The sequence below is a fragment of the Centroberyx gerrardi genome, chromosome 11, assembly GCF_048128805.1.
Source record: "Centroberyx gerrardi isolate f3 chromosome 11, fCenGer3.hap1.cur.20231027, whole genome shotgun sequence".
In the NCBI taxonomy this organism is placed as follows: Eukaryota; Metazoa; Chordata; class Actinopteri; order Beryciformes; family Berycidae; genus Centroberyx; species Centroberyx gerrardi.
Genome location: NC_136007.1, coordinates 16,280,270 through 16,301,318, shown reverse-complemented (window position 1 = coordinate 16,301,318; position 21,049 = coordinate 16,280,270). Strand labels below are relative to the sequence as shown.

Below are 21,049 nucleotides of genomic sequence, written 5' to 3'. Positions count from 1 at the left end.
AAAAAAAAATGCTTGAATTACTCTGAAACAATGCATTTCGTTTATCTAACCCTAACCCATGGTGAACTTTTCCTTTTGCACATTTTGATAGATTGAAAGCTACAGTAGCCTATATGTAAAAATATAAACTCCCTGCAGGTTATCATATTCTACACTACACTACAGTATTTACCTATACAATTTAGGCATATGCCTCTGACACACATATTTGAAAATTTGAGATCATTCCACATTGCTCTTACCCAGTCATAATTATTACATATATTACAAAACTTGAGTGACATACAAGAAAGACTAATCGAATATTCACAATATGACTATAGCCTACATTATGTGCTGTGAAATTGAACATATAGTAGTCGTAAGTCTACCAATTAAGAAATAAGCAAGATCACCTTTCATGTCACAGTCAATAAGCTACAACACACTAAATTAGCCTTATCACAGTAGAATTCATGTACTGTAAATGGCATTCATTTACACATTATGAAGGAATGCATATTGTTAAAGTACCATCAATCAGATACCTTTGTTTACAAAATAATATGACATTAAAGGATGTGGTTATCTTTCATTTTAACATTATTGATAGACTAAATAAACAATAAGGTAATATCTTTTTATTTTAAGGTGACATATAGATTTGGAACTAAACTTCTCATGTGCTTTATATACCAATCAACAAGTTGTCTAAATTGTATGCATTATGGGTATCATGGTATCATGATAGCATGGTTACTCATAATTGTAAGCAAGGCATCCTTACCTTTTCGGCTGTAAGCTGCAGTGTGTGTGGCTGTATTTTGATCTGGTCCCAGACTTGACTATTTGTGGGGATAAACCCATTCACTGTGAACTCTTCTGTTAACAGGCACAGCTTCAGGTACGCGGGACATTTTTTACATGTTATGTTACATTTCAGACGTATGTGCCATTTCTGGAAAAGAGAGGATCAGAATGATTTATTGGAGAACTCCACCGGGATCTGAAACAATCACATATACATTATATAAAATAGTTGAGACATTTAATTCGACTGTTTCTTCAGTTATGTGAGTGGATGATAAGACAGAGGCCTGTAAGTCTAACATTGCTTATATTCCACACAGCAGACTCCCAAGTCTTGTTTTAGGTTTTCAGTACCTTGAAATTGTTGGTAACCTTTGGCAAATAAAGCCTATATGAATTTTCAGAGTGAAACAAAGAAAACAATCTCATTCATCATTTATGATTTATAGATGTACTCTTTAATAAGAAATGTTAGGAATTGATTAACAATGTCACTGTTAAAACACAACTTTCACCTGGTAGTAAGACTATGTGATAATAAGATTAGTATGTAATTAGTGATTTTTTATTGTGATATGATTAAAAGAAAACAAACTAAGCTGTGTACTGACACCATTATCTGCCACCTCATATAACACAAATATAAATATATACATTGCTCTTGCCTGGCTACACTTTAATAAATTAATAATTCATTAAAAAAATACATGCCAAGAAAAGGCAGTGTGCAGGAGTGTCTGTTTATATGAAATGTGACTTCTTTGTTGTGTGATTGTGACACCCTCTCACGCCACCTTGTGCTAAAAAGGAGAAATAGGTTTACAACATCAATTTCATCTCAAAGACAAAAGACAAAAAACAACCTAACCTAAGACTAGAAGACAGTGGGGGAGATTAATACTATGAGTATTGTTAGTCTACTTTTCACTTAATTACACTCAATACTCCCCATCACAGCACAGTGAGCTCTAAAAAGTATTTGCATGGCAACCCACTTTTTTGCTTTGTGTTCCTAGACTTACTAACCTAAAATCCAATCCTCCATTTTTAATCCCTGGACACTGTTCTCCTCTGTCTTCATCCTCCAACTCCTCCTCCTCCTTCTCTCTTGGCTGAAGAAGTCTCTCTCCCCTATCCACAGATGAGGCCCTTAACCTCAACTACAGCATATAAACTGTTTTCAATATGTCTTGATTTAGTTTTAGTTTAAATGAACTACAATAACCTGGTAAAGAATGAAGATATGGCCACTGTAATATCTGAGAATTCCCTTTAGTAATGTTTCATATCGACACCTAATCCTGCTATTGATTGTGATCATTTGTGCTTGATGGTAAAGCATAATAGTTTCCTTTACTGGCTGCGTCCACCACCTGAGGTCAGTATTCTCAGCTTGGCAGCCACCCTCACTGCAGGTTATGGAAACTGCAAAAACCTTTTAGGAACTGCCAGGCTCGTGACGGAGCAGAGAGGCCTATAGCAAGTCAACATGTTGTAAACTGTAATTGTTTTGAATGGAAACATCTGCCCAGCAACAAATTGAAGACTTGAGCATTAGAGCGTAAGGAGAAAACAAAGTGTTTGAAGAGCGTAATGGTGCAATCCATTGCTTCCAGGGGGTTCACAGCATTAATTGTAGCTTAGCTGGCTAAATGCAATGAGAGATGAAGCCAACCTGCAAAACTGATCATTGGATGCCAAGTTCATGCAGACGCAGAATAATGTAGAGCAAATGTGCTGTGTAGATGGCTATCAGTTAGAAACAAGTCTACATGTTTAATTTTTCATTGATAAAATTACATGGTTATGTTATGCACTGTGACTTTTTGGACTTAATTTGAAATTTGTTTAAAATCCAGGGGCTTTAAATTGAAAGGAGTCTCTTCCCAGGGTTTGTGAGTAATGGATTACTTGTAAAAAGAGTACAGTGATGCGATTACAAACAATATCAACTGGACTCTCTTACAAAATAATCATATTAGAAGTATTTTTGAAAAAAAAAAAAGGTTGATTACTTGTTGGATTACTCAGATACATGCTTCAAGAAGAAATGATTGCTGTGTTTGTAATATTACAGACACAAGCATCCTGTTACACAACTTGAAATCTTTTTTCATAGATTCTATAGAAGCAAAGTAAATTGAAAGTAACTGAAAGTAATTCATTTGTATTATTGTATTGTGGTAATTCTGTGGTAATAGCAGATAATCAGTAAGTCTGAAATAAAATACAGTTTGAAAGTAATCTTTCCAACCATTTCTAATGCCGCTTTGGTTCTGAAGGCTTTGGTTCAGGAGGAGTGAGCTGTGATTTGACTTAATTAGCTGAAGGAAATGGACTACCCCTCTCTCTGTTAATGATTCATCTGGCAAAATAGGTTCAGAAGCTAATGCCACTGTCCGGGAATTCATTGAACACACTGGATTTGTTGGGAAAAGATCTTAAAAACAGCACATAGACGCAGATCAGCTTTTTCAAGCTATAGATGTGTTTTTAAATAACTTCCAAGAATTCAGGTGGTAAGTTTGATCCTTTATGTGTTATTTGCCATATTTGATCCTTTAACTATTTTGCTTTGTGACACTGTATAATATTGCGTCAGATGATAATATTACTGTTAATAACTTCAGTATGCTGATTTCTCTTACTACAATTTGAAGTAAATTATTTTGCTTTGCTTGTGTTTGTCTTTCAAATAATGTTCTTAAAAATACATTTTGAGTTGATATCTTATTCTATTGGCTTGAATTATGACAGTGGCTTTAAACTTTTTTTATATCTGCATTTGTAAGCAGTGGATTGGTGTAAGAATTGTGTTAGTTGATTTTATTTCTGCTTTACTTTTAATTGGAAATTTACAAAGAGAGTAATTAATCTAGCCCGGGTAAATTGGAAACTAATGTGAAAATGTTAAGAGCATTTGCTTTTGTTAATGAGGACCCCTTCTACAATTGATATATTAATGTGACATAAGTTTTCCATCGCAAACAACAGAAATGGGAAATTAAATGAAATTATAAGAGGCAACGCCTAGAACTGATGTACAATACTTAATCTGGTAAGGAGTGGTCTGGCAGGCCTTACTTCATTAGCACAGCTCTGCCCCAGCATTTTTCTGGGGTTATTAGCCAGATGCAGCAGGGCTGCTATCACATTTCTCCATGGTGACGGGGTTCACTGACCACAGCATGAGACCGAGCATTTGCAGGAAGGAGGGTCATTAGAGTGTGACTCCACTCTTGGCTCATGTAAATCCTGAGCCCATTTCAGTTCAGATAGCATGAATACTCTGTTAGTGAGGTTGGACTCTGGGTCTTTTGGATGTCTTGTTGCAATCTCATACGATCACCTCACATTATGAACAACACTTGAGAAGTAATTTCATAAAAAAAAAAAAGTTATTTGTCCAACTGAGTAATCCTGCTTTATATAATAGCCTTAGGTCATGTTGGCAACAACAACTTCTTACACCACTCTCACTCTCTGTCCCAGTATATATGGGAAAGTGAGCTAAGTAGTTGGAGGTTATTGCATTGTAGCCTTGCATATTGCTTCAGTAAAATACAATCAATATTTTGTAATTTCATTTCTCTGATATCTTGTTAAATTATCAAGAATATTAAATACTTTTGAACTGTGTTGGTCATTGTTAGCTAAAACCATATAAATACTGAATACTTGAGGTGTAGGACTGTAACACATATGATGATACATTGAAACAAGCACATAACATCTGTTTTGTTTTGTTTTTTTAATCTTCCTGCAGTCATTCCCATCATTGCAAACATGAATAAGACAAAACAGCACAGCAGGCAGATTCATGGGAGGAGACAAGATTGAGAATATCTTCACGCTGAGGATTTGTAGAGAACCTGAGAGAGAGAAAAAAGATGAGAATTGCTCTGTATTATCTGATGCTCTTGGGGTCCAGTTATGTCATTTCGACGTATGGGCCCCATCAGAGAGCACAGAAGACAGGTGATATTCTGCTCGGAGGTCTTTTCCCAATACACTTTGGCGTCGCATCCAAAGACCAAGATCTGGCAGCTCGGCCAGAATCCACACAGTGTGTCAGGTAATGTCTGTGATTGGTTTATATGCAGGCAAACAAGCAAGCATGCAATTTGAATAAATAAATAAATAAATTATTAAAACTGCGATCAACTCATCTGAATCCATGTCATCTTGCTCTTGCAGATACAATTTCCGTGGATTCCGCTGGCTCCAGGCCATGATTTTTGCAATTGATGAGATTAACAACAGCAGTTCCCTCCTGCCCAACATCACACTTGGCTACAGGATCTTTGACACATGCAACACGGTGTCAAAGGCCCTCGAGGCTACGCTTAGTTTTGTGGCCCAAAATAAGATTGACTCCCTTAATTTAGATGAATTTTGTAACTGTACTGATCACATCCCATCAACTATCGCAGTAGTGGGAGCGTCTGGATCTGCAGTCTCCACAGCGGTTGCAAATTTGCTGGGTCTCTTTTATATTCCTCAGGTGAGACACTGAACAGCGACTGTATCAATACCACATCAATATCCCACCTCTGTCATAGCGTTAAGCCATAACCCATAGCAAAGCACACATGGATGACCTTACATAAAGATTCAGCTCTTATTACCTGTTACCTGCTGTATGTTATGTGGGTAATCAATACACTCTTCAATAACTGTGTTACTGTACGAGAGCAAACTTGATGAAGCAGGTGTGAAACATGAACCTTGCTCATGTATTTTACTTTTTAAACATTAAAATAAAGAAGTTATAATAAAATAAGTAGTCAGCCACAGGGAGAAGTGATATAGTTTATTCCTCAGATCATCAGCACCTTACAGGTAATACACAGCTGTGCACAGGACACAAATACACTTTAAGGATTACCTGAAATCTTTCCTGTTTCAGATCAGCTATGCCTCCTCCAGTCGCCTACTGAGTAACAAGAACCAGTACAAGTCCTTCATGAGAACCATTCCCACAGACGAGTACCAGGCCACAGCCATGGTAGACATCATTGAGCACTTCCAGTGGAACTGGGTCATTGCAGTGGCCTCTGATGACGATTATGGACGCCCGGGGATTGAAAAGTTTGAGAAAGAGATGGAAGAGCGAGACATTTGCATTCATCTAAATGAACTTATTTCTCAGTACTTTGAAGATCACGAAATCCAAGGCCTGGTCGACAGGATTGAGAACTCCACAGCTAAAGTAATTGTAGTTTTTGCCAGCGGCCCTGATGTTGAGCCCCTGATCAAAGAGATGGCCAGGCGAAACATCACTGACCGTATCTGGCTAGCGAGTGAAGCCTGGGCCAGCTCCTCCCTCATAGCCAAACCGGAATATCTCGATGTTGTGGCCGGGACTATCGGCTTTGCTCTAAGGGCAGGGCATATACCTGGCTTCAAGGAGTTCTTACAGCAGGTCCAGCCAATGAAATACAGTCATAATGAATTTGTCAGGGAGTTTTGGGAAGAAACCTTCAACTGTTATCTGGAAGACAGCCTGAGACTCCAAGACAGTGAGAACGGCAGCACTAGCTCCAGACCTCTGTGTACCGGTGAGGAAGACATCATGAGTGTCGAGACTCCGTATTTGGACTATACGCACCTTCGTATCTCCTATAATGTGTATGTTGCAGTTTATTCAATTGCACAGGCCCTGCAGGACATACTCACTTGCACACCTGGACGCGGTCTTTTTGCTAACAATTCATGCGCAGATTTAAAGAAAATGGAAGCATGGCAGGTAAAGTGTGGCACACAAACAACTGATGAATTCAAGAATGTATTTAACTGTTTTATGTCCAGCCACACAATCAAAGCAATTAAATACATAATCAATTTACCAATCCATGGTTTAACCAAACGTGTGGTTCTGCTTCACAGGTCCTGAAGCAGCTCAGACATTTGAACTACACCAACAGTATCGGGGAAAAGGTCCACTTTGATGAGAATGCTGACTTGGCGGGGAACTACACCATTATAAATTGGCACAGGTCTACTGAGTATGCCTCTGTGGTGTTTGAGGAGGTCGGACACTACAACATGCATGCAAAGAGAGGAGCCAAACTGTTCATTGACAAGACAAAGATTCTGTGGAACGGATACAGTTCTGAGGTACTTAAGTGTCGGATCTTCTGATGAATGCATTCTTTGTTTTTAGTTTGGAAGATACATGCTTGCAAAAAGGAAACCACAACAAACGTAATCCGCTTCATGCTTTCATTTGGTCTTTGTTTTCATTCTCTGTGCTTGATTTCCTAGTAAGTAATAAAAACAGGCTGAGAGAAAACAATTCATAGGGGCTGCAGGAGACAGTGCAAATGTGCATTATCACAGTTCTTTTGATCATTTTCTATTAATTTCATAGAAAAAACGTGTTACATTTAAACATTCTCAATTCCATTATAATTTTATTCGCTGCTCTTTCTCATCAGACTTTTCCCTCTGCTCTATATCCTACAGGTGCCATTTTCTAATTGCAGTGAGGACTGTGAACCTGGCACAAGAAAGGGGATCATCGATAGTATGCCCACATGCTGCTTCGAATGCACCGAGTGCTCAGACGGAGAATACAGTAATCATAAAGGTACGAGACATGAAATGTTCACAAGCTCATGTCTACTGTAATATTAATGTTACACCTTGCTAATGATACAATTTTAAAGCTGATTTTTGTATTCTTTTTTGTGATTTTGTATTTTGTCTTTTTGTATACAGATGCCAGTGTTTGCACCAAGTGCCCAAATAACTCCTGGTCTAATGGGAACCACACATTCTGCTTCCTGAAAGAAATTGAGTTTCTCTCCTGGACAGAGCCCTTTGGGATAGCTTTGGCTATATTTGCAGTACTGGGCGTTGTCTTGACAGCCTTTGTGATGGGAGTATTTGTCAGATTTCGCAACACCCCAATAGTAAAGGCCACAAACCGAGAACTGTCCTACGTCCTGCTGTTCTCACTCATCTGCTGCTTCTCCAGCTCTCTCATCTTCATCGGTGAGCCGCAGGACTGGACCTGCCGTTTACGCCAACCTGCCTTTGGGATAAGCTTTGTTCTCTGTATCTCCTGCATCTTGGTTAAAACTAACAGGGTGCTTTTAGTATTTGAAGCCAAGATCCCCACCAGTCTCCATCGCAAATGGTGGGGGTTAAACCTGCAGTTTCTGTTGGTGTTTCTGTGCACATTTGTCCAAGTGATGATATGCGTGGTCTGGCTTTACAACGCCCCTCCTGCCAGCTACAGGAATCACGACATCGATGAGATCATTTTTATTACCTGCAATGAGGGCTCAGTGATGGCTCTCGGGTTTCTGATTGGCTACACATGCCTCCTGGCAGCCATATGTTTCTTCTTTGCGTTCAAATCACGGAAACTGCCAGAGAACTTCACAGAAGCCAAGTTCATCACTTTCAGTATGCTCATATTCTTTATCGTTTGGATCTCCTTCATTCCTGCTTACTTCAGTACTTATGGCAAGTTTGTATCCGCTGTGGAGGTCATTGCTATTCTGGCATCCAGCTTTGGGCTGCTGGCCTGTATCTTCTTCAACAAGGTCTACATCATCCTCTTCAAACCCTCAAGGAACACTATAGAAGAAGTCCGATGCAGCACCGCAGCCCATGCATTCAAAGTGGCTGCCAAGGCTACCCTAAAACATGGCACAGCTTCAAGGAAAAAGTCCAGCAGCACTGGTGGATCTTCTGCCTCAACTCCCTCTTCGTCCATCAGCCTCAAGACCAATGGCAATGACTGTGACTCTACTTCAGGGCAGCAGAGGATCCACAGGCCAAGGGTGAGCTTTGGAAGCGGAACAGTTACTCTGTCCTTGAGCTTTGAGGAGTCAAGAAAGAATTCCCTGATGTGATGTCAAAGCACGTCACATGGGGACGCATCAAAATCCAGTTTAGAGTGCCTTGGTCCTAGGGTTTACTTTCACGAATCCATTTCCCATCTTTTTAACATTTTGTCAGAAAGTCAGGAAAACATATTAGTCCGACTAAAATATACTTGCATCCTGTGACTTTTGGGCAAAAGATTGACAGCATGACCCTAACAATACACCAACCCCGCTACTAACACAGTGATTTCAAAGCATGTTTAATACACATTTCACATTTCTGTAGAGCTCAATTGTCCCTCAGTGTACTGTATTAATTCTGAAAAAAAAAAAAGATGAAAAGTATTTTGTACAATAAAAGACATTACAATAGAGCCTGAAAGTGTTGTTTTTTTTCTTTGGAGATGCTATATACTCTTGTACTCTTATTTTACAGTACAGTATTTATTTATTGGTGAATGATTAACTCATGTTTGCAAATGAGCTACCTCTATCTAGCCTAAGAGAAGAATTCAAACATACAAAGTTAATGCTAATGGAGTCCAGAAGCAGTTCAGCATGATAGACACATGGAGATACATGGAGATACACTGTCCCTAAGTCAACTTCCTTATTCATGTTACTTAGGCTACTCAATTTGTATGGGTATGAGTATAGGTCTTGTAGGACAGAACGGTTCTTAACACAGCTAACTGTTAAAAGATACCTTTGAGCAAGAGACACATACAGTTACGATGTACTGAAAATGAGTTTTGCCCTATTCTCTGCAATCTGTGGCAGAAAATGCATGACAGGTTGGCATAACTGTAGGGCGCTATTGTGAAAGTATTAAGAATTAATAACTTTGTAATACTAACAGCCATATAGAGTGAAATTCTGGTGCTTGTAAAACTGAACTCAGTGAATTAATAAGAAAGATACTGTATTAACTGCTACATGAACCAACATGTTGGTATAAGATGTTCTAAGTATTCTTAGAGGTATAGATGCCAGATAGACCTGAGAAATAGTGAAACCCTCATCACAGAATCACCCAACGTGTTGACAACGGGGTTCTGTAAAGCCTGTTACGCCTTTCAAAGAAACTTCCTCTGCTTGCTTATCACACATCTCTGGCAACTGCACACAGTGCAGGCCTGTCTCACATGTTGATGTCACTCTCCCTACCCCACAGTCAACTCCACACAGCATGCAGGAGGTGGAAGAAACAGGGGAGAAGCATAGTTGGGGAAGGCTCTGTTTAATGTTATTCTCTCTGTCCTACTATCCTGTGTGAAGAAAATACTGGGGCCTCCTGACTCTTCCCTCAGTAAAAAGAAAGTTTTAGGCTTTTTAGGATTACTTGTTCTTCCTCAGACTGGGTAATGATAATTATCAAGTAAAAGACACCAGTACTGTGGGTCAAGAAGATCAGAAATACCTTACAATGGTTGTCCATGTTTTCAGAAAATTCCTTAATACACGTTTCCTTGGAGCACTCAACATTGGCATCAACTATTTTCATTAGTATGGAGCAAACTACAGGAAGGTTTTCTCACAGCTGCAAAAAGTTAGCAGAACAGGAATGGAGAGTGGCCACAATATGTAGCTGGTTTCCCCCCCACGGTGGACATAGCCAATAAAATGTACAGTCTGTACATGCCATATGGCTTTTATTTTGAAAAAAGCAAACCGGAAGTATTTACACCAAATACTATGCTGTTATTTGTATCAAGCAAGCAGAGAATAGCAGAAAAAACATTTCCTGTTTAGCAATGTTGCCTTCAAAATCAAAGCACTTTTTTTTTCACTTGGAAAAAATAGTAAGCATTGAGGTCTATAAAACGACAAAAAGAGCATTCAAATACCCAGGGTATCCTGAGTCTCAGCAAAATCGTAAAATAGATACAAAAGAGATCATAAGGTATTTTAGTGAATGTTATTTGTTGAAGGTTATCTGGTTATATAGGGTCTTATAGCCTAAGTAACGCATATTTGACAACACAAACACAAAACTCATACCAGAGAATTTAGAAAAATGACTACTATTGTTAAAAAATGTCCATTTACACCTGCTGCTGGTACAATTATCTCTACTTGTTATATAATGAGGGCGCAAGTAGCTGGTGTGAAAGCCAGCATAATACAGAACTGCCAAAACTGCACAAACAGTGATTCAAACACAAAGATGTCTGCTGACAGTTCCATTGTACAGACGTTTGTACCACAGAAATGTGGGATTAAGATATCTGATTTCCTGAAAAATTGTCTGCTATGTGTTTTGTGTTATGTGCTTTGTGTTGTATTCATTGTTTAGGCATATGTGTGCTTGTAGTTATACAAATAGGCTACCTTTTCATAGCCATGAAAAATAATAATTAAAAAAAAGAATAACAGCGGTCTTTATTGAAAACTGTTCCCTCCGTAGATATATTCTTTATTTTCATTTTGGTACTTTGTAGTTCTCTAAAATCCCAGGTAGGCTACCCCCTTTCATCGCGAATGCTTTTATTTTGAAATACACTGATCGGAAGTTGTGTTTTTTTATGCTTGCTTGACACTAATGTATCTGTTTTCAGTCTCCCTTGCGTGGACGAGCACGGCTAGCAAAGAGGTGAGATCGAGATATGTCAACTTCTCATCTTCCACATTGATCGCCGACAAAACAAAATAATGTACACTCTTAGTTAACAGACCCATCTCGTTCATTATGTGCGATTATCTATTAAAATCTCCAAGCTCTGTTATGTACCAAACGCCTTGATTAGCTTAACGTAAATTAAAAACCTGATTCGTGCAAATGTTTGGTGACCTCGTTTTAGCTGACAGCGTAAGTTAATCAAATGTTAAAACCCCCTAGGTATCCGTTTTGGTCTGTAATTGCTGGAGGTAGTTAATGCCTAACTAACTGACGCAGTTAATGTTACTAAATGTCAACTGCTGCAATCTCGTTCGCATCAACCGCTGTGCTCTGGTGTTGTGAACATTGTGGTTTCCCTGGTCACCCTGGTTCTCAGTATATGTAAGCTACGTTGACTTAACGCCAGGGGGCACTTGATTTACTGTGTTCGTCGCGAGGAAATTAAAGTCATTTGAGAGATGCATATAGCCTATAAATACATAACACAAGGAAGGTATTAACAAACCATTAAACTATACTGGCAAAGTAATAGTTTATAATGCAAAGACAAGGACTCGCTCTCGATTTTTACGGGTTTTCTCTCTCATCAGCAATAATAGATTTTTCAAACAGTTTCTCTGCGTCGCTTCATTTTCACCTCTAATTTCATTAACATAAGTAAAGTTTAATTGACATAACAGGGTATTTGAATGGGGCAACGTGTCCACTTACATTTGGAAATAAAATCAATTGCAACTACCTATTTAGTGTCAGAAAAGGACCTTTTGAATAACCTGGTTTCCTTGGTATCAGTCAGTGCACAAGCCTGGATGACGTGTGCCCCTGGCCGCGCCTTACACGGGAGCGCGCACATGAGGGGAAACAAGAGTATCTAGGGAAACATATTCGTTCTCTACACCAGAGAGAAACCGTTTGTATCTGCCTGTCTGCATCACTCTGGCTCGTCTTCTGCTGTGACACACCAGCACTGTTATCAGCTGCATTTATTGTTGTGAGAGGACTCGCGCGACAATGTATTTGAATAAACTGGCAATGCACTGCGCTTCCAAAATAGTTGCACAATAGTGTTTCCACTAATATTTAACTTTTATAGCAGTTTACAGTAACTCCCAACATCCGCATTCGTCAGCTAACAGCTACCTTTTCAATAAGAGCTCATCCGGACACAAGGTCGCTTCTCATCTGGGACAGTTCAAGCTTTTACTCTAAAAACGGACACTATGAAGGGATAAACGAGCTTCACGTGGTGTGAAAGGTAGTAGACTTAATCCAACGCGAATAGAAATCATGTCTTACTCAGTAGCTAACGTTAGCTTGTTAGTCCCCAAAACTAACACATATAGGATGATGGAGATGGTGGGGGTGACAACCAAATTAAGGCAAAGCTATGCAAATAAGCAAGTTTTACAGCTAGAAACAACAGCCAGGACTGGCATTGAGTAGGACTAAGTAGATATACTATGTAATAGTTTATAATACTATTATGAGTTTTTTTCTCTCTTTTTTTACTTTGTAGAAACTGTCTTCAATTCATCATTAATGGAGCAGCTTCAAGTTTTTGATGATAGAAACAAGTCTTGGTTCCCTGGTTTATACATTTGGAAGTGTTGCTTTTTGCACAAATATTAACTTACACTGCCCAATGTGATAACAACAATCTGTGTGTGTGTGTGTGACATCTGTGTGGGTTAAGTTTAATGGTGGATATTTGAGAAATTAACAATGCAGTTAAACAAAGCATTGTGGCAATATGATACATAAACCTAAGGCACATACAAAGGCAGGTATATACTGTTACAGTGTAACATTACTATCCATGAACCCTTTGTATAGTGTGTAACAGAATAAATAGCTTGGAACTGTGTCAAAACACAAAACCTGAAAAGACATTTGTCTTGTTTCCTTTTCTAAGATGACAGGCCTCTTCAGATATTTTTTCTGTTGTCTGAAAAGCACTGGATCTATTTCTTTGACACTAGAAACTGCCCTGTCAGGGTGTAGTGTTGCATGAATGCCCTTGTGGAGTCGTGGTAGAAGCAGAGTGGTTGTGATGCAAGTACGTAAACTGCCAGTGGTAACATCTTTTCTCTCTAAATCCAATTACAGCTGTCAGAGAAATCAAGTTTTTTGCCTCATCATTCCCCTGAAACTGGATTTCGATGGTTCAGCGATAAAGTCTCCCTCACTCCGCAGTGATAATATCGATTTGAAGCTCAACAGCATGTTTCGTCACCATGGGATGACTGCTCAGTGGATCTTTGGCCGTCTGTGTTTTTACTGCAATGTCCTGCACAAAAGAAATATCATAAACCATAACTAACGGATTCTTTTATTGACATTTTTGCCATTTTGACATCAACACAATCACACAGTCATGGGTTTCTGTCCTTCTGTGTGCAAGTTTTTGCGGCGGGGGAAGTATTTTGTGCTGCTCCTTCTCTCTCTCTCAGTGCTGGCATGGATTGCTACTTATACAGGGGAAACAGAGAAATCTGTTCAGGTTTCCTCCACCACAGCACAGACTCTTAGCAAAGGAGAGAATCTGAGGGCTGAACTGAACTCTTGGAGACCAGCAGCAGATCTCTTAAATACTCTGCCACCAAAAGTCGAGTGCCCTCAGGAGTCACCACTGCTCCGTAAGTATACACCACAGTGCAGGTCAGGGAGTTCACACAAGTTACCTGTATTTATGTATTTTTTTATTGTAACTGAGTTTTATGTTTGGACTAATTAAAAGGAAGATGGAATTATCTTCTCAGCTACTTGTGATGCCACCTGGCTGAATCAGAATGCTTTGTTCGTACATCATAAGATAAGATAAGATAAGATGAGATAGCACTTTATTGTGATCCCCTTGGGGAAATTCAGGTGCCACAGCAGCAATTTGCAGACAATGGCAAGGAAGTCAAGTATGTGTCAAGTACAAGGTAATTAAAGAAAATGGTAATGTATATAAAATACAACAATAGAGACAGATCATCTGAATATAATGGCTTATACTGTAGGTAGAGCGTCAATACTTTTTTTTTTATTAATGTGTGCTATCAACTAATCTGCTTTATATTCATATTAAATGTAGTTTTATTATTGATATTACATTTATTTTGTGCTATTACATTTCTTTTTTGATCATTCATACTTTACAGCATAGATCAAAGAATAATAGATTAGACAGATATTTCATTATGTAAAACCTAAAGGGGATAGCCCCTGAATATTAGCTTTGAATATGCCCTACAGTAAAATAATGTTTTAGAACATTCATTACTATCTGAGAAACAGCAGAGAGGTTTGTCCCATTCATTAATCTATGATTTCACCTCGCACATTGTTGTACAGCTCCATTATTTATTGATTAATTTGAAAAATTAATCTGGGAGCACCCATGATTATTTTCTGGGCATAGGGTTGTGTTTTGTAACTGATAGCACCTCTATCACCAAGCTCATTTGGAAGTAAAATTTAGACAACCTTCGTCCCAGTCCAGAAAAGCAGTCTCCCTTCTGTTGTGGCTCCAGGTTAAAATTACATCACTAATTAGAGTCATGGTTTGCTGGTTTATAGCTTTAGGAGAGCGTTTATATTCATAAATAGTTAATCAAATGTCCTAGACCATAACGGCAACATATTCACATATTCTTAAATTGCATTGTGTGTTCATTTGAAGGATCAGTAGTCAGTATTTTGTTCTGAAACTCCCCCTGAACACATTTGCTATACAAAATTTGGAGATATTCTCAATATTCTCGTTACCAGCTTTAAAAGGTACATTCAGCAATTTATCTGACCATGCTTATTTTGGGTATGTTTGTTTTTGTGCTGAGGAGTTAGTTTCTTATCTTAACCTAAAATCGCTGTCTGTTTTTTTCCCAGTGTTTACAAGCATTACAATCAAACATTTGCAGTCTTGAAGTACTTGTAAAACTCATGTTTACTTGTCCCATACTGTCACTCTTGCATAATAAGGTCAGTGGGAGAGCAGATAAGGCAGCCTTGTTGAAGTGACACTGTTGAAATATTTTGTTTGCAGTTAGTGATTCACCAAAGCCACATTTACATGTGAGACTGTGCTCATGGATTGCGTTTCGTACCATGTTGCTGAATCACTCGAACAGTTACAAGAGACACAGTATTCACGTAGGACTCAAGTGTGTGGATGACTTTGCTGACTCTTGTTTCTATAGAGGGAGCCCTGAAGCTGTCATTCGAGCCCTCGCTGACACTGAAGGATGTGGAGAGCGACAACAGAGCAGTGACTGAAGGCCGGTATCAGCCCACAGACTGCATAGCAAGGCAGAGCGTAGCGATCCTCATCCCCCACCGCAACCGCGAGAAACACCTCCTCTACCTCCTGCATCACCTGCACCCCTTTCTGCAGAGGCAGCAGCTACACTACGCCATTTATGTCATCCAGCAGGTATTGTTCCATCTATTGTACAGTATTACGCCACACAATGCTTTCATATGAAATTAGATGATGTTTGGGGTTCATGCCGGTAGGGCTGAAATCCAGATGTTTTTCTGTTGGTTTATTAAGAATTACCGTTGTCGTTGTTATAATCATTTATTGTGATCATTTACTGTTACTACTATTATTAATTGTAGTAGTAGAAGTAGTTCAAGCTCAGAAGGTCTGAAACCCTTGTGCTTTTGTGCTGTGCTGTTTTTTTTCCCCCTTTCAACATGTCTGTGAAGTGCTACACGCTAGCTACATGACACTTGGTAACATGTAGAGTTCGCTAGGGTCATTCTGGGGCCATAAGTGATGGTTTCCAGTCCTGTGTCACAAATAAGATGATATTTGTTAAACTAGAACAAAAAATAGGATTAAAACTACAGTAGTCTTCTGAATGTATAAGCATACACTGATTAAACAAGAAGAAAATCTGTTTTTCACTTTTGCACAGTTTGAATTATAGCTCATAGGCATGTGGCCTAATAATATTCTTCTTGTAATAAATTACAAGAAGGATCTGCTGCCGGTAAATAATGACAATAATCTTGGCATGATTTGGCCTTGGAAAAAGGTTAAAAGGTTCAAAAGCATCATAAACACCTAGATATGATGTTTCCTTTTCATGGCCAGGGTGACGTAGTGAGTGGGGAGGCCGTCCTTCAACCGGAGGACCCACGCTCATCCGCCCTGCGGAAGTGTACATAACTGAATCCCTGCCAGCTCCAAGGCAGAGTTTTTTCCTGCACAGACAATTTTTTGGCCGGCGCCAAAGTGTCATTGGAGAGCGGCCAAAGCCACCAAAACAGAAAAATGATAATTTGGAGCTGAACATGTGATTTAGAACCGTTTTCTATGAGGTATTCCCACGTTCCATTTTTGGTTGCTATGCGGTACTCCACCCAGCAGCTGGCGCTCCTGTGCGCTGTTGTACCGACTGTCGCTATGCAGAAGCAGTCCAGTGAAAGCAACAAGCAGTGTTCAGCGAGATGTGGGAAACTACTGCTTCAAAATGAGATGCAAGCGAGACAAAAATGTTACCCAAGTTCAAGCCAAAGTTAAATAGCCGAGTCATTTCACAAATAATGGTCAGGACTGAATTATTAGCCCATAATTCGTATGCAGTGTTCCAACACTAAATGTGAACAACCAAATATTTGTCCAAATGTGGTATTTTTATATGTTCTTCATTTTATTAAATGCTTAAAGATATACAGAGCTACCTCAATTTTATATTACCTAATCATGGAAAACAGTTGACGACAAACAACAAATGACGAGGGTCCAAGTTCATGGTTTAGGGCTGATTGATCGTGTTCACTGGCCCACAAGTGGCACCAAAGGCTTTTTCTGAGCCAGGAAAAACTCTACAGTGGTAGCTGACGCTGTTCTGAAGTCGCTGCAGCAAATTATTGTTGCCATCAAATTGTCTGAAGGTGCCACCAATGTTTGTGGTATCGGTGTAAAAAGCTGTCTAGAGCCGTGTTATGCAGGCGTTTACACTGAGCTTAGAATAGTAATTGGCTAATAATGGAAAATAGAAGATTGTGATTTTATTGTTGTTTGTTTTTAAAGGCTGGTGATGCAACGTTTAACCGTGCCAAGTTACTGAATGTTGGGTATTTGGAGGCACTAAAGGACTACAACTGGGAGTGCTTCATTTTCCACGATGTCGACCTGGTTCCTGAGAACGATTACAATTTATACGTCTGTGATAAGCAGCCCAAACACTTGGTGGTTGGTCGGAATGCCACAGGATACAAGTAAGTGTGTGACTAAGAGTAAATCGAATCCCCGTGAGTCTTGAGTCAGCAGTGTAGCTTTATGTTACCCTAGTGAAACAACAACACTGCATAAACATATGGCAGGCTGGTATTCATCACAGGCTCGTTATTACTACCATTAATCTTCATATTTTTCCTCTCTTAGGCTGCGTTACAAAGGCTACTTCGGAGGAGTCACAGCTATGACCAAAGACCAGTTTCATAAAGTTAATGGATTTTCAAACACTTACTGGGGTTGGGGTGGAGAGGACGATGACCTTCGCATCAGGTGAGTCCCAAACAGTTGGAAGTGTAATTCCATGTATCCATTAGACTTGATCAGATAGTATTTGCAAATAATTCCTACCTGTATACCCAGATGTGGTGAACATTCATGCATTCACTGACAAATATGGTTCTTCTGCTGTCTCTGTGTCAGGGTTGAGCTACAGAAAATGAAGATCTTGAGGCCGCCTCCTGATATCGCTCGCTACACCATGGTGTTTCATAAACGTGACAGTGGCAATGAAGTAAACAAAGACAGGTCAGTAAAAGTAGACACAGGGATCATGTGTTTTAGGTGCATGCATGCTTGCTTCTACATAGGTAAATTACATGTTTGTATACCGATTCGTGCTGCAAATTTCATTCATTCAGTGGACACATTTTGATATTTTTACAGGATGCGGTTGTTAGGACGCACACCCCAAGTATGGAGGAAGGACGGCCTCAACAACTGTTTGTATAAGACTTTGTCAGTAGAGAGGCTGTCTCTTTATGTGAACGTTACTGTAGACATTGGCAAGCCACAGGTCAACTGAGATTTCAAACAGGGAGCCCCGCTGTGACCAAAAAATATATCTATATTTTATATATTTAGGCCCTTGAGTGCAGGAAAGCTACTGCATGTGCACAAGACAACATAATGAGCACACAAGATGCACATTGTTTTGGTTATTTCACATGAATCTCAGCTACCAACTAGAGTCATTGAACAAACTGGTTGGAGTTTCACGCACATCTCCACTTGCATATATCATGCCATCTTCGTTTACTTTTACCTGGCTTTCCCCATATATTGATTATGTTTGGGCATCCCGCCCATGTAAATTAACCGGCAAAGTATTCATTTATTTATTTATTTATTTTCTAGGAAAGATTGGGTATGCCCAAACAAAGAAGCCAATAAATATTCTTGGTATCTAGAATGAATTCCTAAAACATAGAACCTAAACATCCAACTAAGATGAAATCATTCACATGGGTTATTAATTGCCTGCTTGCTATATTACATTATCAAACATACATATATTTTGTATATCGTGTACATGCACTTGCAACCCGTGGACAGTGTGTATTTTGTGTGCTTCATTAGTAGATGCAATGGCATTTCATAAGAGAGAGAGAATATGTTTGGGTCTGGTTCTAGGCTGCTTGGACTGTCGAGGCAGTGAGGGATGATTGTTCGGTAGCTTAGCAGAGATGTTTTGTTGACACTGGAGCGCTAGTCACTAACTGGCCACTATGTGTTAGTTAATTGATGTGAAAAGGACACTGGATCAGTTCTTAAAAGTAATTAGTGCAACAGTAGATTAAAGTTAAATTCCTGTGTCACCAACATTACAGTCTATATCTCCATGAAGCCAAATATGGCATTTTAATGCTATCTTTGAATATATCAAACAGCCACTGACAACAATACAGTCTGTAGACATTTTTCTTGTTTGCAGAGTATAAGAAAACATTGCCTTAAGGCCGTGAAGAGATTTACAGTGTAGCATGCATCCTTTGTTTCCCGTGACACTTTAATGCTTGACTGTGAAGAAAACTCAAGGACTTTGATAAGCAATAAAAAAGATATATGGAGGGCTGATGATGTCAGGTGAAATTAAAATAATATATATTAGTTTGAATATGACAGTTATATAATTGGTTGGGTCATAGAAGGCAAAAAGTGTGTTCTCATTTCTGCAGTTTGGGGTTTGGTGGGCACTGCAAGCCTCAGGACTCCCCCTAGAACCGGCCTAGATTATGTTACTGCAAAAAAAAAAAATCTTTCCTTGATGAAGGCCACTGCTGGGCTCCTCACTCAAAAGATGCTGAATGCAAGGAGAGTTTAATTTCAAACTATTTGAGGCTTGAACCTTAACTGAAAGAAGGGCTTTGACTGCCTGGGGGCAAATAGGTTTTAATATATTTATATATAATAATTATATATAATTATTACTTAGAGTTTGAGAACATCTTCAAAATGGTCAAGGATGAACAAGCAATTTGTCTTGAAAAGCTATTTTGTGAGGCATATACTCTGATAAAAGGGATTTCTTACAGTGCATGTCTTTTTATAATGCCATAGACACCTGGTTTTCAAATAAGAATAAATAGGTGGTGGATTGTGGGATTATCTTATTTTTTAATACTTAAACATTTCTTAACAAATGATAATTATAATAATTTGAGACCAATCATAATGTAATTTTGCTTTACTACGAACGTATGTGAACAAATTTTTATTTATAGAAAAATCTGCATACTTTTTTTTTTTTTTCTAAATCATTGCATGCTGCTTGGGGAGTGATTGATGTGTAGTGATTGATACACTCATATCATCAAACTTATAAAATGAATGCATTTATTTGAAGTAATTTATTTTTGTAAAGTGGCATGGCTGCTGGTATGTTACAACTGTTTTGTCTTTGTTTATCTGAGCAGCAAGTCACTTTTCTTCAAGCCTGCCTGAGCAATATTACACAGTATACTGACAAACCACTTGGTGGTTACAATTTACTGGAGCTCCTGTTCATTTCAAACCCCAAGTTTTCCTTTTTTCTTCTTTTTTTTTTTTTTTGTAAGTTATCGTAGGGTTGATGTGAGGGTGAATACTATTCATAAATGTGCCATACAGCCTTTATGAAGCTCTTGAAGGGTAAAGTGTATATATCCGTAACCCTTGTTATGGATAGGGCCTACAGTACTTTAAGTACTTTATGTTGTTGGTGACTTGAGGGTCTCTTCATTTCAATGTGACATTTCCACCCTTGATTGAATGTATTTTTTGTTTGCCTAATGTGGGGTGAGATTTTTTTTTATATGTGAAAATATTAGAACTGCACAAGGTAAACTACAACTTACTAATAAGATTCTGTATGATCATCACAACCAAGAAAATTTGTGCTAATATTTTAGCAACAAACATTTCAATTATGATTTATTTTCCATTTGAACTTCAACTTTACCTGTGCCATATTAACTCTTTGAGAACGCCATCTTGTGGGATTCTTTTTGAATGTTTGTACAATGGTCAATATTTTGATTGTGTTGCTAGGGGAGACACAAATAATGACAGAAGAGGGGATTATTATGCATTTCACTTCTAATAAGATCATTTTCTCTTCAACACATGTATAATAAACATTTCTTTTCTTATGAGTTGTGTTTTTATCTACATTTTTGGCACTACAACTTTGGTCGATTATCTGAGATATGCACTTGAACATAGTAGCAATGTTGCCTTTGCTTGTGTTTATATTATTTATAGCCTACCATCACAATTACTATCAATACATGCAATTAACCCACACAA

General features: G+C 38.6%; 2 protein-coding genes across 2 annotated transcripts; both read left to right on the top strand.

Annotated features, from left to right (window-relative positions):
• The first annotated feature begins 4,679 nt into the window (after positions 1–4,679).
• casr (calcium-sensing receptor) lies at positions 4,680–8,657 on the top strand. The gene is made up of 6 exons (XM_071898235.2): positions 4,680–4,864; positions 4,987–5,293; positions 5,699–6,538; positions 6,679–6,909; positions 7,258–7,381; positions 7,513–8,657. The coding sequence occupies exons 1-6, from the start codon at positions 4,680–4,682 to the stop codon at positions 8,655–8,657; spliced, it is 2,832 nt and encodes a 943-aa protein (XP_071754336.1).
• A 4,762-nt stretch (positions 8,658–13,419) lies between these two features.
• On the top strand, positions 13,420–20,124 carry b4galt4 (UDP-Gal:betaGlcNAc beta 1,4- galactosyltransferase, polypeptide 4). Its single transcript, XM_071898191.2, has 6 exons — positions 13,420–13,886; positions 15,435–15,667; positions 17,279–17,466; positions 17,633–17,755; positions 17,906–18,010; positions 18,149–20,124. The coding sequence occupies exons 1-6, from the start codon at positions 13,625–13,627 to the stop codon at positions 18,285–18,287; spliced, it is 1,050 nt and encodes a 349-aa protein (XP_071754292.1). The 5' UTR covers positions 13,420–13,624; the 3' UTR covers positions 18,288–20,124.
• Positions 20,125–21,049: the final 925 nt, after the last annotated feature.